Raw genomic sequence first — 17,071 nt, 5'->3', positions numbered from 1 at the left:
CCATGAGCAAGGTATGTTTTTCCACTTCTGCAGGTCTCTTTTGGTTTCTTGCAGTAGTGTCTTGTAGTTTTCATTGTATAGGTCTTTTACGTCTCTGGGTAGATGTATTCCTAAGTATTTTATCTTCTTGGGAGCTATTGTAAGTGGTATTGATTTGGTGATTTCCTCTTGGAAATTCTCTTTGTTGGTGTAGAGGAATCCAGCTGATTTTTTGTATGTTTATCTTGTATCCTGATACTTTGCTGAGATCTTCTATTAGTTCCAGTAGTTTTGTTGCGGATTCTTTGGGGTTTTCTGTGTATAAGATCATATCATCTGCAAAAAGAGATACTTTTACTTCTTCCTTACCAATTTGGATGCCTTTATTTCTTTTTCTAGCCTAATTGCTCTGGCTGGGACCTCCAGCACAATGTTGAATAAGAGTGGTGATAAAGGGCATCCTTGTCTGGTTCCTGTTCTCAAGGGAAATGCTTTCAAACTCTCTCCATTTAGGATGATGTTGGCTGTTGGCTTTGTATAAATGCCCTTAATTATCAACATAGTCTATTGTTTTTAATTTTCACTTATCGTCATTTTATTTTGAGTTTCCTTGATGGCTAGTGAGGCTGAATGAATTTTCAGGTTATTTGTCTGTACGTTTTAGGGCAGTGGATCCTAACCCTGACTGCATATGCCTAGGCCCCAACATAGATTACTTAAATTAGAACTTGTAGGGATAGAGCCTAGGGATCAATATTTTTCTAAAAGCTTCCCCATGTGATTCTAATGTGCATCCAGGATTGAAGACTACAGCTTTAGGGAAGAAAATGGAAGGAATTGTTAAAACTCTTGGTTTTTTGTTTTTGTTTTGTTTCTCGTTCTCCTGATCTACTACTCTTCTGTCAGTTTGAATAGCAGTGGAACATTGTCTGTTTCATTCTGTTGTATGTCGGGTTGCTATGAGTCGGAACCGACTCGATGGCACCTAAGAACAACAACTGATCCCAGTCCCGACTTTTACAGACATGCTTATTTTTCACATGTTTTTCCAATTACTCGTCCAGAGAAACAAATTCTTAGCCTTTTTGAAATCAAAATAATAGACAGTCTGGTCTTAAACACAACCTAAAAGTTGTCCCTAAATTTTAGAACATGAGTATTATGCTGTCTCCTAGTGCTAATAGTTAAGAAAACCGAAAATAAAGTTAGAAAACCCATATATTCTTCAGGCAAGTTGAGCAATAGAAGTTTAGACCAAACTGATAGGTGTGCTGAATAGGCAGCCAACAATGACAAAGGAAGGCTCTAAGGTTTTAATAGGTGCACTGAATCAGTGTATGCTTCAAACCATGCATAACACTACAGGGGAGCAGCCTGAATATCAAACATTAGGAGAAGTTAGGTAAGTTATAATACATTCACTTAGTGTTATATAATACAGCTATAAAAGATGATGGCTATGAAGACTAGATAACAACATGGGAAAATGCTTGTTGTTGTTGTTAGGTTCCATCGAGTTGTTTCTGACTCATAGTAACCTTATGTACAACAGAACGAAACACTGCCCAGCCCTGCACCATCCTCACAATCGTTGTTAATGCTTGAGCCCATTGTTGTAGCCACTGTGTCAACCCATCTCATTGAGGGTCTTCCTTTTTTTTGCTGACCCTCTACTTTACCAAGCATGATGTCCTTCTCCAGGGACTGATCCCTCCTGATAACATGTCCCAAGTAAGTGAGACAAAGTCTCGCCATCTTGCTTCTAATGAGCATTCTGGCTGTTCTTCTTCCAAGACAGATCTGTTCGTTCTTTTGGCAGTCCATGGTATATTCAATATTCTTCACCAACACCATAATTCAAAGGCATCAATTCTTCTTTGGTCTTCCTTTTTCATTGTCCATCTTTCACAGGCATATGAGGTGATTGAAAACACCATGGCTTGGGTCAGGCGCATCTTAGTCTTCAAGGTGACATCTTTGCTTTTTAACGCTTTAAAGAGGTCTTTTGCAGCAGATTTGCCCAATGCAATGTGTGGTTTGTTTATGATATAATAAATGAAAAAGCATAAAATAAAAATTTTAATGTAGTAAATGTTTAAACAAAAGATGCTTATAAAAAGACTAGAAGGAAATAAACTTCTATCATATTACTCATCATATTGGGAATTGGATTTTTTCCCAGATTTTCTATAATTTATCATCTTACTTTAGATAACAAATTCATTTTTTAATAATCCAAATGTTCAGAATAAGAGAAACAGTAGCTGTCTGGCATGAAAAACAAGAGACTTGAGTTTTACTGTCTCAGGGCAGGATGGGTCAAAAAAATTCTGTTTTGACATCAGAGTAATATGGTGTGTATTACATCACAACATCAGAGTAACTGTGAACAGCTGGGAAACCCAGAAGACAACAGATAGGTTGTTTGTATACTGCTGGATGTTACACCTCTGAAACTATCTAGACCAGAGGATGCTGAAACCTGGTGGTGATTTTTACTAAGCTATTCCTAGTAAAAAGGAAAATCAGAACATTTTTGAAACGGAAATATCTGTTTGTAAAGAATCTAAGTTACACAGCAGTGGCCTTTAGTGGAAAGATCACAGGTTCTTGGGTCAAATTAATCTGATTTCAGTCTTACTGCTGTCCCTTCTTAGCTGTGTAGCCTCGGCAAGTTCTCTTCTGCAGGCCTCTGTCAGGGGTCCCCAAGATTACTCTTAGGTTTGATGACTCACTAGGAGTACTCACAGAACTTAGAAAAGCTATTATACTCACAGTGATAGTTTATTTCAGTGATAGGATACTGATCAAAATCAGCAAAGGAAAAAAGGCACATAGGACAGTGTCCAGGAGAAACAAGATATGAGCAAGCTTCCAGTTGTTCTATCCCAATGGAGTTGTACAAACAGTGCTTAATTTTCCCAGCAATGATGTTTGACCACTCCTATGAAGTATTGCCAACAAAGAAAACTCACATAAGCCTTGGTGTCCAGGGTTTTTATTAGAAGTCAATCACATAGGCATGGAGCACCCATCTCTTGTTATTATCTGTCTTTTTTATTCTAGCCATCCTAGTAGGTGTGAAGTGGTAGCTCATTGTGGTTTTGATTTGCATTTCCCTGATGGCTAAGGATGTTCAGCATCTTTTCATGTGTTTATTGGCAGTAACTTAGATTTATGTTGGAATCAGAATAAAAGTCTTAAGCAGAAACCTATATAGAGTTGGCATTTAGAAGTCCAGATTCAATGTGACAACTGAGAACAGGCCCAGTTATCTGAATTTTAGACTAGGAAATTTAAAATTAATGACTGCGTCAGTGGAGCAGGATTCAGAATTTAGATTTCAGGTGTCAAATTCAAGGAGTTTCCTAAATTTAACTCAGATGCTAAAGCTGTGCCACAACCATCAACACAAGACCAGGGTAAGCCAGAGACTTGAGTCCGTGGGGATGACTTAGGCTGCTGTTATTTTATCCTTGATCCATTCCTCCAGGTGGGGGCCATAAGTCCTGCAGATATGAGGCAGGACAAATACCAGGACCTTGAACCGTTTTTTTCTGGTTAGAACCCTTGCTGAGAATTTGCATTTCTAACAAGTTCCTAGGAAGTTATACATAAGAATCACCAGGGGACCTTGTTAAAATATAGATTCTGATTCAATATTATCTGGGGTGGAAACTGGTTCAAAGCTCTGCAAGTATCCACATCTCATGCCAGACCCCTGACTTAAGCAAGAAGAAGAAACGCAAGAAAGGTGCAAATTGCGGAGGCAAAATAAATTTTAACTGTGTCCAGGTATACCTATGCTCAAATTTATTTTTATAGAAACTACAATGAGAAACATCAGCACCAGAAAACCAAGCTTCGCAGAGTCAAGGATCGTTTAGTTCACGAAGTCCATCTACGAGATGAGAGAATTAAACAGCTTGAAAATGACATTGGAGCACTGCAACAACAAATGGAAAAGGTGAGAAAAAAATAAAAGGTGAAGTGCTCACTGATGATACTGGTGGTCAGTCATTTAGTGAAAGCCTACTCCTTTTTTAATTTATGTATGGCCTCTTCATAGCCCACATTTTTATTTCATTTCTTTGCACCTTCTTTCAATGCGAGTAATTCTTTAAGGCTTGCCAAAAAGTACATAAGGCTCATAGTGATGCTAAAGCACATGGGACACTGAAAATACTCTGCTCCGCCATCTTATGATCACTGTCCTGCCTTCAGATGAAAATGTCTTTTCTTAAACATTCCTTAGCAGAGACTTCCAAACCACCCTCAATAACTCATTCCTGCAGTAGGTAACCTTCATTTTGCCACAAACTTCTTTGTCTGTTTTCAAAAGGGCTTTGACTGGGTTCGTTCATGTTTGAACCCCTGCTGAGGATTTGCATTTCTAACAAATTCCCTCCTGAGAATTTTCATTTCTGACAAGTTTCTGGGAAGTTATATGTATGAATCATCTGGGGATCTTGTTAAAATGTAGATTCTGATTCAGTATATCTGGGGTGGAAATGCAAATGGCATTGAAAACAGGTGATCCCTATCCTTTTACCAGTCTGTGACTAGTGCCTTCAAGCTTTTTTCTGAATATTTATGGTTTCTTATGCCTCTCTTATTGCCTTTGTGACTCACTGGTGTATGGATGAGAAGGAAATGGGACAGATGAATGGAATCAAATGCAGAATAGTCTTGAGATCCTTAGACTACATAAAGTCAAGATAGAGAGCAACTGACTAGACCAGTAATTTATTTTGACTTCTTGGGATCCCCAACCCATTTCAGAATTTTGAAAACTCTGTTCTCACTCCTAAAATACTTACTCCTACACCCAAAAAACTTTATCGTACCACCAGGATACCAAGACAGTTCATATAATTTCAGTCATCCCATGGAATGTCATGGGACTCCAGGTTAAGATTCTCTGGACTACACACAATAAAACATTTGAGGATTATACCAGCTAAGTCACCAATGCTGTATTCTTAGCTTTAAAAAATCCTCTTGATCCTCTAAACTGTAGTAACAGAGCAAAATAGGTTGGATTTGCACAGTATCCTCCTATTTTGTCACTAATTCATCAAACTTCTTTTAGAGACTCAGATCCCGTTTAGGCACATAACCTAGGAGATGAATATAGAAAGTGTATAGAAAAAAGTAGCAGTTTTGATTCATAAGCCCACCAGAAAAGAAATATTATCAACTTACTTCTGTATTATCAATTCCTTCTTGTACTGTCTGCCTTCCGCTTCTAGGCTTACATAGCAAAAACAGCCTCCTGCTTTCAGCAGGCACTTTTTTTCTTCCCTACTATACTGGGTTGAATAGTGTTCCCCCAAAATTCATATCCACCCATAATTGCAGTATGTGACCTTATTTGGAAATAGGGTGTTTGAACGTGTAATTAGTTAAGATGAGGTCATACCAGATTAGGGTGAGGCCTAAATCCAATATGACTGGTGTTCTTATAAGAAGAGAAGAGGACATACACACAGACTCAGACACAGGGGAAGAAGGCCATGTAACTATGGAGGAAGTGATTGGAATGATGCAGCTACAAGCCAAGGAATGCCAATAACCACCAGAATCTAGGGGATAGGCATGGAACAGATCTTCCCTCAGAGCCTCCAAAAGGAACCTACCCTGCCGACACCTTGATTTCAGATTTTTAGTCTCCAGAACTGTGAGAGAATAAATTTCTGTTGTTTTTAAGCCACCAAGTCTGTGGTTAATCGTTACAACATCCCTAAGAAACTAATAACACCTACCCAAAGAACCACAGGTCTCCATGAAATATACCGGAGATCATATATAAGTAGAGGCTAAGAAAGAGTTATTGGATCTTTTGCTCACTGCTCTTGAAGGTAACTATGGGTTTTGGCCTTAGACAGACTTGGATTCAAATTCTAGCCCTGCCACTTAATAGTTCTGTGACCTTGAATAAGTCTTTGCGCATCATTTTCTCATCTGTGAAATGGGGAAAATAATCCCTACCTCACAAGGCTCTTGTGGGGATTAAAATATAAAATGCCTAAAGTGGTACATGGCACATCTAAATTTTAATAGATAGTATTATCCTTCTTTTTGGCATATAACCTTTTGTCGTTGTTAGGTGCCATTGAGTCTGTTCTGACTCATAGCAACCCTATGTACAACAGAACAAGACGCTGCCCAGTCCTGTGCCATCCTCACAATCATTGTTATGCTTGAGCCCACTGTTGCAGCCACTGTGTCAATCTATCTTGTTGAGGGTCTTCCTCTTTTCACTGACCCTCTTAATCTCTTAGAAGCATGTTAATCAGTGGGTGCATAGTAATTCGCAAGAGAAAATGTTAATAGAAGAGTGACGTGAGAGCTTTTAATGCCACAGTAATACATACCTGGGGCCCATGGACCAGAGCCCTGAGCATAAAAAAGCTGAGCTCACTTTCTAAGCACCAAGTCTCCAAAAAATAATGGCAGTTCTTCTGGCTTCATTCCCTCAGACTTCTCTTTATACAGCTACTTTTAAAACCTCCTTTTTGTAGCAAACCAGTTGAGTCCTCTAATTGTTGTGATCATGCAAACCAGATTTTCCAATATATTTTATCCTATTCTCAGAGCAGGTGTCTTGAGATATTTCCAATACCACCCAATATCTTTTCCAGTTATGACTACATAGGGTATTATTTGTGGAATGGCTGCTTCAATTCTGTCTTTCCCATAAATATATTTAAATAACAGCAGGCAAGAGTATTGTTAGACATTGAAGGGTTCAGAATGAAGGGCCTTAAATTGTGGAATGGTGTGCTATAGGGCATGATGTAATCTCCCTTCTATAATTCTTAAACAATAGAAGTCTTTTCTGAATGATTTATATTAGTACCTTATTTAAAAGAAAGAAAGAAAAGTGCCTTCTGGACCCTGTAGTCCTCCCAACTATCGGAAGGTTGGTATTCTTCTCCTACCCCCACTCACTCCCACCTTTGGCCGGTGAGGAACAAACACAGAAAAATGAAGGCACTTTGATGGCACCAATGACTTTGGTAGGTCATTGGTGATGTGAGAATGGCAATTCCACATTTTTGAGCTTCAAATTCCCTCACAAAGGATGATATTTCACTAATATCTACTGACTTTCAATCCAAGATTGTTAGTGTTTTGCTTGTTTGTTTTCACATAAGGCATCTTTGTATCATTTTAGCTGTAGCTTCACTAGCTATTGTTTTGTGGGGGAATCACTGGTGGAAAATGAAACATGGTGACAAGCTAGAAATCAGTTCAGCATCATCGCAGCAAGAATACCCTTAGCAACTGGCTTACATGCTTGACTTGCCACGCCAACTGTGATGCTGACACTGGTTGCAAAGTCAGGTGGCTAAATTTCCATCTTCCCCCCTTTGCCTTAAAAATAATATAACTACAAAGTTGATGGAAATGTATTACATGGAAAACATTTCAATATGGAGCTTCAGAGAATTCAGTTTTATTTGTTGCTGGTTTGATAACTGTAGGACTAAATTATAAATGAGAGCACTGGGACCTTATTAGATATTTTTAAAATGTTAACCCCTCAAAATGATTAAATGTCCAAACAAAATATTGTTGTTGGGTGCTGTCAAGTTGATTTTCGACTCATAGTCACCTCATGGGACAGAGTAGAACTGGATTTTCTAGGCTGTAATCTTTACAGGAGCAGATCCCCAAGTCTTTCTGTCACAGAACCACTGGTGGGTTTGAACTGCCAACTTTTCAGTTGGCAGCCAACTGCTTAACCATTGCACCACCAGGTCTCCAGGGCTCCAAACAAAATACATGACATAAAATAGCCAAAATAAACAGGACTATCTAGCTATAGGAGCCCTGGTGGTGCAGTGGTTAAGAGCTCAGCTGCTAATCAAAAGGTTAGCAGTTTGAGTCCACCAGCGGCTCCTTGAAATCCTATGGGCAGTTTTACTCTGTCCTATAGGGTCACTATGAGTGGGAATCAACTAAATGGCAATGGGTTTTTGGTATCCAGCTATAATGAATGAATAGTCAGCAAACAGATGAGAACAGACGAGAGGACAGGAAAGAAGAAGTGGATGAGTGAAATTTACCATCAGAGTTTAGAAACAGGCTGATGCTCTTAAATCTATAATTTGTTCTCCTGCTGTGGTAATCAGGGGACTTTCTTATCTGTAGGAGAAGGCATTCCAGGACCAGATCACCACCCAGAATGATATCCTGCTCCTAGAAAAAAGGAAACTTTTAGAGCAACTCACAGAGCAAGAAGAATTGATCCATGGCAACAAATCGATAATATCTTCAGTGCAGAGCAGGTAGGTGCAGCCTGCCTGAGGAGCCAATGAACTCTGTGAAGAGAATGCTTCCACCAAACAAAGAGATCATAACAGAGACTGTTCTTTGAGCTTGCGGCCTATCCCATAACTGTTGCTTTGCTGTCTGGTGTTTTCACCAGATCATAGAAGTGACAGAAGTTGTGAAATTTCCTGGAGGAGGCTGGCCAGCCATTCTGATAGGCTCTCTCACAGCAGCATTGCCTTACCAAGGAACCTGCTGTGTGCCTTCTGGCCAGTCACTTCATGTGTATTGACACTCCATTTTTATCAGCAGACCAAGAGAGGATCAGGCTCACAGGGGTGACTTAAATTCATGAAACCCACAGGATACCAACATGCTAATTTTTAATGAGAAATATTCAAAGCAAACAGGAATTCACATATCAGCCAGCCCGAGCATTCTCTCCTCTATAGGAAACTTTAATTATATTTAAAAATTTGCTTGGCAAACACAGGATCAGAGCAAAGAGAGTGGTTTGATCTTAACAGGTAGTGTCACCAATAATAACAATAATGACTAACTTTTTTTTTATTGTGCTTTAGGTGAAACTTTACAGAGCAAATTAGTTTCTCATTCAACAATTCATACACAAATTGTTTTGTGACATAGATTGCAATCCCGGTAATGTGTGAACACTCTCCCCTTCCATACCGCAACTCCCCGTTTCCATCTGTCCATTTTTCCTGTCCCTTCCTGCCTTCTTATCATTGCTTTTGGGCAGGTATTGCCCTTTTGGTCTTGTATACATGATTGAACTAAGAAGCACGTTCCTCACATATGTTATTATTTGTTTTATAGACCTGCCTAATCTTTGGCTGAAGGGTGAACTTCAGGAGTGGCTTCAGTTCTGAGTGAAAAGGGTGTCTGGGGGCCATACTCTTTCGGAATGACTAACATTTTTTAAGCACTCACTATATGCTGGATACTGTTCTAATCTGTTTATGTATATAAATTCATTTGATCCTCATACCAATCCTAGGTGGGAGATACTATTGTTAGCTTTATTTTATGGATAAGGAAGCTAAGTTTCAAAGAGGTTAAGAAATTCAGTCAACCTAGTCAGTGCTGACCAAAAGGTTTGTGGTTCGAACCCATCCAGCGACTCCTCAAAAGAAAGACCTGGTGATCTGCTTCTGTAAAGATTACAGTCAAGAAAACCCTATGGGGCAGTTTTACTCTGCCACATGGGGTCGCTATGAGTCGAAAATCAACTCAACGGCACCTAACGGCAACAGCAGTCAGTGGCAGAGCAGGATGTGATCCTCAGCTGTCTGGCCCTAGAACCTGCACCTAGTCTGGGTAGAGATCTGCCAAGCAGATCAAAATTCTCCTGTCTGCTGCTGTGGGCATACTCTCCTTTGGACATGCCTGGAGAGTCACTGTTCTTCTACTGTCTAAGTCTCCTCTTTCATATATTCCATATAAACTATGGTATTGCTCTTTTCAAACTATGGCATTGCTTCAGACATTCAGGGTCCAATACAATTGACCCATTACCCTTTCTTTAACGTTGATAACGTTCCCATCTTGCCATCCTGAAGACACACTCTGGTCACCTGGATTGGACTTGGATATTTTCCTTAGAGTAAATTTCTTCTACAGGATGTTTCCTCTTTTTACAGATGAGGAAACTGAAGCTCAGATTGAATAATTTGCCAAGGGTCACACAGCTAGTAGTGGAAAAAACAGAACTCAATCACAAGTCTCGGTTTATAACTATTGTACTGTCATGTCTCTCAGATAAACTGTGGCATGGAGAGTGAGCCTGGTATAGTGGTTAAGAGCTCAGGCTTGGAAGTCTGCAAGATCTGAGTTGGCATCCTACCCCTACCACCTTATAGCTTTAAGTTCTTAAACAAGTTACTTTCCCCTCTCTGAGCCAAAGTTTCTACCTCTATAAAATGGGCTTAATTGCAGTATCTATTTTATGATGTTGCTATAAGAATTAAATGAGCTAATGCATGATAAGTTTTAAGTGCTTTCTATGTGGCTAAGTTACAGTGACTAAGTATAAGGTAAATGGTTGCTGATACTACAACTACTGCTGCTGCTGCTAGAGTACAGGATGATGGTACAAGATGAGAACCAGACGCAAGCTGTGTAACTACAATATTTGAAGTAATACAGAGTCTCATTTCAGTCCAACCCCTAAGTTTCTTAAGGGCTGGGACAGCACCTTTTTTGCACATAGTATACCTCTATTCTCAGTATGTATTTAATGACCATGTACTGGCAAGAAGCTTATTAATTTTCACTTGGTCTTGGAATATGGTAGGAATTATTCTGCCAAACTTGGTTCTAAAATCTAAGACCTAGAGGTAGCGGGAAGTGGGCTGTGGTTTTGGATTTTTACCAATGATACAGAAATTTCTAGTTATGCTTTTGATTTGTGCTATTCTTAGAGTACTTTTCCTGGATAAAGAAAATAAGCAATTACAGGAAAACAGTCTCCGGCTCACACAGCAGGTCGGCCTTTTAGAGCGCATTATAAGGAGCATGCAGATTCGCAGAGGAGAGGTAAGATGTTTAATTCCCACTGGGTCCTTAATCTGAAGTTTGGCCTGCTAAGGTTGCTGTGCTGTCTTCCCTTCTTTCTTCATATAGCTGTAGCCCTGCTCTTGGCACAGTAGGCTGTTGCAGAAAGGCTCATTAGCTGCACACCAGGGCAGCAGACCCTGAGACTGCTCTTGGCCAGCTTTGCTCTCCATTAGGCCAACTTTTATTAAATACTCTCCTATGCGATCCCAAAGAGATTTGCATATGCCTCATAGCTTCTCCCTTAACACACTATATTGTCATTGTCTTTTTACTTCTCTATCTCATCAACTTATCAGTGAGCTACTGGAGGGCATTGATTGTCTCTCATACATCACTCTATCTATGGACCGGTGCTGCAGAAATATTTGGGAATGAATGAATGCTAGGCGTTTTCACAAGTATGCCTCATTCTCAGCAATCCTGGTCGACACGTACTGTCTTAGTTACCTAGTGCTGCTGTAACAGAAATACCACCAAGTGGGTGGCTTTAACAAACAGAAATTTATTTTCTCACAGTTTAGGAGGCTAGAAGTCCAAATTCAGGCACTGGCTCTAGGGGAAGGCTCTATCTGTCTCTCTGGAGGAAGGTCCTTGTCTCTTTCCAGCTGCTATTCCTAGGTTTCTTGGCAATCATGTGGCATGTATTTTCCCTTATGTTTGTACTTGCTTGCTTGTTTAATCTGCTCTCTTATATCTCAAAAGAGATTGACTTAAAACATACCCTACATTAATACTGCCTGATTAACATAACAAAGAAAACCCATTCCAAAATGGGATTATAACCACAGGTATAAGGGTTAGGATTTACAACACATATTTTAGGGGGACACAATTTAGTTCACAACATGTATCATTATATCACATCAATTCTTCAGTCTTCCTTATTTATTATCCAGCTTTTGCATGCATATGAGGTGATTGAAAATATCATGGCTTGGGTCAGGCACACCTTAGTCCTCAAAATGATGTCTTTGCTTTTCAACATTTTAGAGAAGTCTTTTGCAGCAGATTTGCCCAATGCAATATACATCATTTGATTTCTTGACTGCTGCTTCCACCAGCAGTGATTGTGGATCCAAGTAGAATGAAATCTTTGACAACTTCAGCCTTTTCTCCATTTATCATGATGTTGCTTATTGGTCCAGTTGTGAGGATTTTTGTTTTCTTTATGTTGAGGTGTAATCCATACTGAAGGCTGTGGTCTTTGATCTTCATCAGTAAGTGCTTCAAGTCCTCTTCACTTTCGGCAAGCAAGGTTGTTACCAGGAGGGACCAGTCCCTGGAAAAGGACATCATGCTTGGTAAGGTAGAAGGTCAGCGAAAAAGAGGAAGACCATCAACAAGATGGACTGACACAATGATTGCAAAATGGGTTCAAACATGGCAATGATTGTGAGGATGGCACAGGACAGGGCAGTATTTTGTTCTGTTTTACATAGGGTCACTATGAGTTGGAACCAACTTGACAGCACCTAACAACAAGAATGACATCATTATATCGCCATCTGAGAGAAGAGCAAATCTGAGGCTCAGAGAGGTAAAGTGAAGCTACTTTAGCCTGGCAAGGAATCCAGCCTAACGAGAACATACGAGTTGAGGAAAACAATTATGTTAAAAAAAAAAAAAAAGTTCAAGCAGATGAGCAACCAAGTCTAGAGAGATGCAACAAATAGTATAGACTCAGACAAGGTCCAGAGTCTGGCTGGTAAGCGAGTCAGCAAGAGTGACTTCAGTGAGCAGAGTTGCATTCTGAATCTGGGGTAGAGACCACTTGCTTTCTCCCTTGGTTTATATCACCTGCTAGATATTTCTTCCTAGGATATTTTTCAGTAGGTCCTGCTTGTTGGGAAAGATTGCTATGAGCGTAAGACTTGCATCTTATTCACTATCAGAAGGGTGATTATTTCCAAGTTATGTGAGTTGTTTTGCAGATTTTGTCAAAAGTAGAACCATCAGATTATGTGGCCTAATTTCCAATAGTTCACGTCCTTGCTTGAGCTACAGCTGTTCTCAATTGTCTAGTCATTCATTCTTCTACTTAATCATTCATTCATTCCATAAACATTTATCAATTCTAGGAACTGTGATAATCCTAGGAATATGAGAATCGTCCCCATTTTCAGAGGCCTTCAGTTTACTAGAGAAGGACAGATACATACATAAATAAGTACTGGAGTATTTTAGGTGCTGAAATAGAAGCCTAAGTGGAGTAGATGCTAGGAAAATGCATTGAGAATGATTGCAAGACTGGGGGTGATAGCTAAAGGGCATAGAGTTTCTTTTTGAAAATATTCTAAAATTAATTATGCTGATGGTTGTACAACTCTGTGAATATACTAAAAACCATTGAATTGTACACTTTAAATGGGTGAATTGTGTTATGTGAATAAATATCTCCATAAAACTGTTACAGAAATAAATATTTGTTTAGAAGATGGTTGTTAAGGAGAAAGTGGAATAATGCACATAAATGACCTAGTATACTCAGAAGAGGACATGGAACAAGGGATATCATTGCTGATGTCAGATGGATCTTGGCTGAAAGCAGAGAATACGAGAAGATGTTTACCTGCGTTTTATTGACTATGCAAAGGCATTTGACTGTGTGGATTATAACAAATTATGGATAACATTGAGAAGAGTGGGAATTCCAGAACACTTAATGGTACTCATGCGGAACCTATACATAGACCAAGAGGCAGTCATTTGAACAGAACAAGGAGATACTGTGTGATTTAAAGTCAGGAAAGGTGTGCATCAGGGTTATATCCTTTCACCATACTTATTCAATCTGTATGCTGACCAAATAATCCAAGAAGCTGGACTATATGAAGAAGAACAGGGCATCTGGATTAGAGGAAGACTTGTTAATAACCTGCGATATGTAGATGACACAACCTTGCTTGTTGAAAGTGAAGAGGACTTGAAGCACTTACTGATGAAGATCAAAGACCACAGCCTTCAGTACGGATTACAATTCAACGTAAAGAAAACAAAAATCCTCACAACTGGACCAATAAGCAACATCATGATAAATGGAGAGATTGAAGTTGTCAAAGATTTCATTCTACCTGAATCCACAATCAATGCGCATGGAAGCAGCAGTCAAGAAATCAAATGACGTATTGCATTGGGAAGATCTGCTGCAAAAGACCTCTTTAAAGTGTTAAAAAAAATAAATAAATAAAAGGAAAGATGTCACTTTGAGGACTAAGGACCCAAGCCATGGTATTTTCAATCCCCTTATAAGTGTGGGAAAGCTGGACAATGAATAAGGAAGAATAAAGAATTGATGCCTTTGAATTATGGTGTTGGCAAAGAATATTGAATATACCATGGACTGCTGGAAGAACAAACAAATCTGTCTTGGAAGAAGTACAGCCAGAATGCTCCTTAAAAGCAAGCATGGCGGGACTTCATCTCTGGTACTTTGGACATGTTATCAGGAAGGACCAGTCTCTGGAGAAGGACATCATGCTTGGTAAAGCAGAGGATCAATAAAAAAGAGGAAGACCCTCAATGAGATGGACTGACACAGTGGCTGCAACAATGAACTCAAACATAGCAACAATTGTGAGGATGGCACAGGATCAGGCAGTGTTCTCTTCTGTTGTACATAGAGTCAACAGCACCTAACAACAACAACATATTGCTTAGCAAATAGTTGGCATTCAATAAATGATAGCTCCTTCCTCTCAGTGCAGATGCATTTACTTCTTATACTAAACATTTACTGAGTTCCTACTGTATGTTAAAACAGTTGCCATCGAGTCACTCCAACTTATGGCAACCCCATGTGTGTCAGAGTAGAACTGTGCTCCATAGGGTTTTCAGTGGCTGATTTTTCAAAAGTAGAACACCAGGCCTTTCTCCCAAGATGCTTCTGGGTGGACTTGAACCTCCAACCTTTCAGTTAGCAGCCAAGAACGTTAACTGTTCGCATCAGCCTGGGATTCCTAGGGGAATCAGTAAACCCCTGTAATTGTAGGTAAAATTTGGTCTGTCTGGACCTACATTTTTCTGAGAAAAGGTATTTGGTTTTTAAGTCATAGGGCTCAAAACAGGTGTTTTTTTCATGATTTAAGGGAGAGAAAATGTTTATGATAGTATTAAGTAAAAACTTGGCTAAGTAAATAGAATGATTATATATATTAACTAATATGTGCTAATTCATACAGAAAAGTAGATATAAAAGCCAGCTATCAGTGTAAGTACTAATGTAAAAAGTATGACATTTATAATTACCACATTTTCTACAGGGAGTGGGCATTACATTTTTAACAACAAAAAAATATAAAGCCTAAGTACTAGGATCATATTGCCAATGGTTTCTCATTATGATTTTTAATATTCATTCTTTCTCTCCTTTTAGGAAACAACAATTAGTGAAATCCCTGAATTTGAAGTATTGAATAAGATAGTGCCTTTACCAAATTCCAGGTTAGTAAAGTCAAGAGAATCATCTGCATTCCTCGGAGTCATGGCTGCCTAACTAGTCTTTTTCTCCTGGCTTGAGAATGCATAGCATTTGGGGATATTTTATCTACATTTAGTATTTTTGAATCTTCTTCCAATTTCTTCTCCCCTCCCCATTCCTTCACCTCCGTACCTCACAGAATCTTGACATAAGGTAGGAGGTAACCCAGCAACATAGGTTTAAGGTAAGCTTTATTTGGTTTTCTTTGTATTTAACAGTTATAAAAAACTGAAGTCCTATTGATGCCTTCCTCATAACCCCAAACTGCTACCAGAGAAATTCTGTCTATGCAATATCTTTACACATGGCATTTCTTAGTTTTTCAGGAACAGGTTTGGTAGAGTCAGTTGGAAGTCTTCAAGAGATTGAAGAACATAAGTCACAAGAAGCAATGGCAAAGCCAAAGTCCGCTGAGTCTCTTTCATGTTCACAGAGTTCTGAAGTTGGATACATAAATGTGGCTTCTTTGAAATAAACACACAGCATCCAAGAACAAGACCAAAAGTCAGAACTATAAAATCACTGATGTCTAAAACTATACTGAAGTTTGGACATGAGGTGGAACTTGACATGGAGAAGAGTTACCACACATCTCCACTGGACATCAACCTGGAGTCTTAAAAATCGCTGATAAATTCATTAAACCAGTTCAAAACATAGATTTCTCAATTTTGTTTGATGTCCTCAAATGCCTTGTATTGATCAATATAATGACTTAAGTTAAATGATTTAATTAGGTTTCTGTTCAGCAGAGGACATATATGGTCAATTCAGCATTCTTTCCCACTATCACAGGTATTTTTTTCTTGTTATTCTTTTCATTGTAAAAACAATATAATAACATTAAAGCAAGTATTTCAAAAAGAAAAAAATCTCTTACAATCCCACATTCTTAACACAGCTACTTTCATTTTGGAGTTATTCCCTTCTGGTCCTTATTCAAATGCATATATTTTAAGTGGTTATTAGCTAGTATATTCATTTTCATAGTGTGATTTCTATTTTAATATACCATACAACATTTTCCTATATTTCAACACTATGCATAATTATTCTTTATTTTTGTTGTTAGGTGCTGTTGAGTTGGCTCTGACTCATAGTAACCCTATATCCTTTATTAGCCACATGATATTCTATCAAGTTGATGCTCTATAAATTACTTAACCATTCTCTTGTTATTTGACATTTAGGTTGTTTCTACTTTTTAACTATTTAAGATTATGCTGCATTGAACATCTTTGTGCATGTAGCTCTTTTCTTCTCTTGAATTATTCCAGAATACAAATTTACAAGATTGGCATAATTGGGTTAAAGCATATAAATGCTAATATGGCTTTTGGTACATCACTTGTCACATTTTTTTTAAAGGGTTGTGGCAATATAAGGTTTCAATAATGAAGTTACTCAACCTCTTTAAGCCTTAATTTCTTGTTCCATAAAATGGGACAGTAGTACTTAGCCTATAGTGGTGGTGTGAAAATCAAATGAAATGGTACATAAAGTACTTAGCACTTAGTAACTGCTTAATAAATACTGTCTATCATCATTTATTTTCACGAGCAGTGTATGAGTGTACTAGTTCCTCCACAACCTTATCAACATTAAATACTATAAATTTTTAAAATTTATTCCAAAATAGTATAAAACTCTTCAGGGTGACTGCTGCTGCTCCTTCCCGTCCTCCTTTTCCTCCTCCTCTTTCTTCTTTTTCAGCTGGAGAGGGAGTGCAAGGGGAAGAGAGGAAGTAAGCAGAAATAA

The 17,071-nt window shown here is 38.6% G+C and overlaps 1 protein-coding gene across 1 annotated transcript in view; it reads left to right on the top strand.

Moving 5' to 3' along the window:
- Positions 1 to 16,209, top strand: part of LOC101359260 (phosphopantothenate--cysteine ligase) — a 162,303-nt gene extending 146,094 nt beyond the window's left edge. The window contains exons 14-18 of the mRNA XM_023727143.1: positions 3,805 to 3,946; positions 8,140 to 8,276; positions 10,701 to 10,815; positions 15,209 to 15,276; positions 15,632 to 16,209. Of these exons, the coding sequence (XP_023582911.1) occupies positions 3,805 to 3,946; positions 8,140 to 8,276; positions 10,701 to 10,815; positions 15,209 to 15,276; positions 15,632 to 15,788 (619 nt within the window). The 3' untranslated portion in view covers positions 15,789 to 16,209. The remainder of the gene's footprint in view (positions 1 to 3,804; positions 3,947 to 8,139; positions 8,277 to 10,700; positions 10,816 to 15,208; positions 15,277 to 15,631) is intronic.
- The last annotated feature ends 862 nt before the right edge of the window (positions 16,210 to 17,071 follow it).

Source organism: Trichechus manatus, unplaced genomic scaffold, assembly GCF_000243295.1.
Source record: "Trichechus manatus latirostris isolate Lorelei unplaced genomic scaffold, TriManLat1.0 scaffold00015, whole genome shotgun sequence".
NCBI classification, from domain to species: domain Eukaryota; kingdom Metazoa; phylum Chordata; class Mammalia; order Sirenia; family Trichechidae; genus Trichechus; species Trichechus manatus.
This window is presented reverse-complemented; position numbering and strand designations above follow the sequence as displayed.